Genomic DNA, 4,592 nt, shown 5'->3' on the forward strand with positions numbered 1-4,592 from the left:
TGAGACTTTTGATTATTTGTATGTGATCTTGTCTATGCATTATGTGTGTTATTATGTGTTTGTTCGAATCACTAATTTTTGATAAAAAAAAAATCTTTGATGAAGTTTTAGTGTAAATAGATTTATTGAGAGGGCAAATATACATTTTTCACACCAAAAGACAATTTCTATTTAGAGCAACTCAGCAGGTAGGAAGCGGACCCAAGGGTAAAATGATCATATAATGAAAAATGAAGCAAGGACAAACCCAATATGTCTAAAAGAAGTGTATAAACTCATCAACTTTAAATAACTTCTATTAAATTTGAGACTCACTTTATTTTCTTCATTTTGATATGAGTGGAGTCTAAGTGTGTATATGACAGGGACAACGGTCTAATAAGGGGGGAAGAGACAAAGTTTAATATGGGTTTGTAATTTTGTATACAAAGTAAAACATTTTTTACAAAATTTAGTGTGTGTTTGTATACTTAATTTATGTGAAATGTCCATGTGATATTAGTCTATTCTATATAAATTAGTAGTTAAACCAGGTCCTTCAACAATTTTTAGAATGTTGATACACTCAAATAATTTATGGATCATGCATTAAAATATCACCACACAACAACTTACCAACCTAAACCTAATCACATATTAATCATTTTAGTTCATCAATTTCATATTTTACTCACTGACACAAGTTGATTAACATATTCCATAGTTTATGTTTTCATAATGAAAACATATATGACAGTAATTTGTAATTTAATGTCATGTGTTTAGGTAAGTTTATTTATATTTTTGTAAAGGATATATGCGTCATTTAACCAACGATTGACACCAAGGCACTTTAGGGGGCCGAAGCAGCTAAAACCCTGGATGAAAAACCCCAAAATTGAAAATTCATCAAAAATTGATGCTGTAAGCCAAATCATAGAATCAGCCATGGAAACGAAACTATAGCAAGCTCACATCTTCCACAACAATCAGTTCCTTATTCTTCTTCTCCGTCCAATGTTTGCTACAAAAAACCTTCAAAAGCGCTGTTTTCAAACAATCACCTCCCGTATCATCACCAATTGCTCCAGGTACGTATATGCGTATAACTCTCTTCACATCTAATGACTTTAATCGAACCAAATATGATTTAATTGATTGATTCTCTATGTTTCAGGGATGTGAAGTTGTTAAGAGGTGCGAGTTTCCCCAATATTACGCCAAGGTATGCTATCGATTCTAGTTTTGTGATTAGAGACGAGACATTTCTGAGCTCAATCAGCTCGCGCAATTGCTTCGATGGATATCGGAGGTATTCTACTTCTAAAGGTCGGAGTATGAGGAGTAAAGTGGAGATGCGAATGAAGAAAGAGTCTGGTAAAACCCTAAGGGAGATCAGGCGAGCTAAGAAGATACAGAAGAAGCTGATGACGGATGAAGAACGCCTCATTTACAACCTCAAAAGAGTACGTTTCCATCTTCCGATCTCCACCACACTAGTCAATTACAAAATACATCAATCAAACCTTCAATCGCTGCATTCAGAGCTTCTTTTTTTCAACCTAGAAGTTTTGTCTCTATTTTTCAGGCCAAGAAAAAAGTAGCGTTGCTTCTCCAAAAACTGAAGAAATACGAGCTCCCTGAGTTGCCACCTCCACGACATGATCCTGAGCTATTGACACCTGAACAAGTTCAGGCATTGAAGAAGATTGGTTTCAGAAACAGGAATTATGTTCCAGTTGGTGTTCGTGGAGTGTTTGGAGGTGTGGTTCAAAACATGCATATGCATTGGAAGTTCCATGAAACTGTTCAAGTTTGCTGTGATAATTTCCCCAAAGAAAAGATCAAGGAAATGGCAACCATGCTTGCAAGATTAAGTGGTGGCATTGTAGTGAATATACATAACGTGAAAACAATCATCATGTTTCGTGGAAGAAATTACAGACAACCCAAGAATTTGATACCTATCAACACCCTTACAAAAAGAAAGGTTTGACTTTACTCTGTTTGACTTATCTCAGTTTACAGTGTCTCAAGACTCTAAAGTCACCTACTTCTGCTTCTGCTTGTGATTTTTGATTATTTTACTTTGATATCACACACAGGCATTATTCAAAGCAAGATTTGAACAAGCTCTTGATTCTCAAAAACTAAACATAAAGAAAATCGAACAACAACTTAGAAGAATGAATGTAAACCCAGATGATCCAATTGCAATGGCTAGCATACAAAGAGTTGCATCAACGTTTTTCAATGCTATTGACAAAAGAGAAGGAAGCCCATATGTGTTCCATGGTGATAATAATAAAGCTAAAGAATTAAATGGTTTAATGATTAAAGAATCAGAATCTGGTGAAGAAGATAGTGATCAAGAGGAGCTTGATAAGTTTATAGCAGAGATAGAAGATGCAGCTGATAAAGAGTGGGAAGAAGAGGAAGCTGCTGAGAAAGAAGAAGTGAATAGGATTAGGTATTTGTATAGAGAAGATTATGATGGGAGGTATACGAAGCCTGATATGGGTAGAAAGGCCCCACAGAGGGGTGGGGATAGCGAGAATGATGAAGATGATGAAAATGACGAAAATGCCCCTGGTTATGTGTATGGTGCTCCGAAGGTGGAGAGATGGAAAGAGGGTAGAAATGGGAAGTTTGGTAATCGTGGGAGGTTTAAGGGAAGAGATGAAGGTAGTGGTAGTGAGGATGATGAGGTTGATGAAAATGACGAAAATGCCCCTGGGTATGTGTATGATGTTCCGAAGGTGGAGAGGTGGAAGGGGGGTAGAAATGGGAAGTTTGGTAATGCAGGGAGATTTAAGGGAAGAGATGAAGGTAGTGGTAGTGGTAGTGGTAGTGAGGTTGATGAAAATGACGAAAATGCCCTTGGTTCGGAAGATATGTTGGATGAATTGGAAAGTGTTATGTTTGAATCTGATGAAGAAAATGGGAATAAGGTGAATAATGAATCGAAATTATTTTCAAAATCAGAAAGCAAGGTGAAAACAGCAAAAAATATGGATGAAGATTGGGATAGTGATTAAGTTTTGATGAATTATTTATGTTATGTTTTTTACTTTGAATGATTATTTTTATTATATCTGGTTTTATTTATTATTGAATTTCGTGTTATTCTTGAAATATTATCTGTGAAACCTTGGGTTTGTTGATTAGCTCACTTGCAAAAGTTGGTGTTATTTGTATTCTTAAGTGTCACCATTGGATTTACTTCATGGGTTAATTAAAGACAAAACTACAAATTTGGTCTTTGTGATTTGCAAAAAGCTTTGGATGGGGTCTAAAAAGTTTCAAATTTGCATAGAAGGTCCAAAATCGAAAGTTTTTGGTGAATTTGGTCCCAAAATCAGGAATTTTCGGTGAATTTGATCCATGATGGACTTCAAATGATGATTTTGCCCCTTTAATACCTTTTTTTTTTATATATATTTATTTTAATACTTGTTCAATAAAAAAAAATGGGCCACCCATATTATCCACTTCCCTTCCCTCTCTTTCTAACCTAACCCAGGTACTTATTCATCTTCAAGAAACCCGGATCCATGCTTCACTCTCGATGCCCTATTCCTTCATCAGACAACCATCAACGGCAACTAGAGAACATTCTTCCTTATACAACACAAGTGGCGCCGCCATTTCCGTCTCTTCCCTTCCCTCTGTGCCAATATCTTCCTCTCCACCGCCATCGAGCTTCATCTGTGTCATTCTGCTGTCGAGCATTCTCTGTGTTGTTCTCTTCCCCAATGATGAACATGAATGCTGAAATCGTTGTCTAATTCGTGGTGGGTAATATGATTGGATACCAGAAGATGAAAAAAGGATTGCTTGCCTCCAAGATTAGTAATTTTGGTGTTGATCGCATAAAACAACGAACTCATTTCCAGCACTTTTAATCATCTCCTCACCCTTCTGGTAGAAACCTTCTTCATCATATTACTGTGGATTCTTAGGGTTTTTTCTATCATACCTCTATTGCTTCACACAATCGAACAATGGGCAGAAAATCCAGAATCTCAAAACAAGGTCACCTCTTCTTATTTAGACTTCCATTTATTGAGCATTTTTCTGTCATACCTGTGTTTTTTCACGAAAATGCGGTGTATGATGACCAGTCATCATCAAATAGTAATTTTGGAGGAAGAAAGATTACAATGATATCAAAATCATTAATCATGAGCAGCGATTTTAGTTTGGGATATATGTTTACGTACTTTTTTTTATTATTCTCAGATGCCTTCAAGTTGAACACAAATCACCTTGGAGATCTCGGTTGTGGCAAGGGGCTTTTGCTGAATGCAAATCACGTTGATGAAGAGCCTATCTTGTCAAACTATTATTTTGCTTCAAACTAGGTTTTTTTTTTATCTTATTTGCAGTTGAAAATGTGAGGAAGACGATAATGAGAGAGAGAGAGAGAGAGAGAGAGTCAAACAGGGAGAAAGTGAGTCAAAGAGAGATGAAGAGAGAAAGGGGGCATGATAAAGTGGGGTGGTAAGATTTCTGTTATTTTCTATCTTTTAATAATTATTTTAAATACTAAAATAAATAAAAAAAATGTAAAAAGAAATAATAAGGGCAAACCAATTCTTTCAACTAATTCT

At 35.8% G+C, this 4,592-nt stretch overlaps 1 protein-coding gene across 1 annotated transcript; it reads left to right on the top strand.

Moving 5' to 3' along the window:
- Positions 1-828: 828 nt before the first annotated feature.
- On the top strand, positions 829-3,105 carry LOC145037269 (RNA-binding CRS1 / YhbY (CRM) domain protein). Its single transcript, XM_078985889.1, has 4 exons — positions 829-1,070; positions 1,157-1,445; positions 1,568-1,969; positions 2,085-3,105. The coding sequence occupies exons 1-4, from the start codon at positions 997-999 to the stop codon at positions 3,015-3,017; spliced, it is 1,698 nt and encodes a 565-aa protein (XP_078842015.1). The 5' UTR covers positions 829-996; the 3' UTR covers positions 3,018-3,105.
- The last annotated feature ends 1,487 nt before the right edge of the window (positions 3,106-4,592 follow it).

This window comes from Lactuca saligna, chromosome 3, assembly GCF_052625555.1.
Source record: "Lactuca saligna cultivar CGN05327 chromosome 3, ASM5262555v1, whole genome shotgun sequence".
Classification (NCBI taxonomy): domain Eukaryota; kingdom Viridiplantae; phylum Streptophyta; class Magnoliopsida; order Asterales; family Asteraceae; genus Lactuca; species Lactuca saligna.

Bases quoted from the DNA above. Each gene is read 5' to 3' on its own strand.
- LOC145037269 (XM_078985889.1), top strand. From the start codon at position 997: ATGTTTGCTACAAAAAACCTTCAAAAGCGCTGTTTTCAAACAATCACC. The intron at 1,071-1,156 runs GTACGTATATGC...TCTATGTTTCAG, and splicing joins ATCATCACCAATTGCTCCAG to GGATGTGAAGTTGTTAAGAG. The intron at 1,446-1,567 runs GTACGTTTCCAT...TCTATTTTTCAG, and splicing joins TCATTTACAACCTCAAAAGA to GCCAAGAAAAAAGTAGCGTT.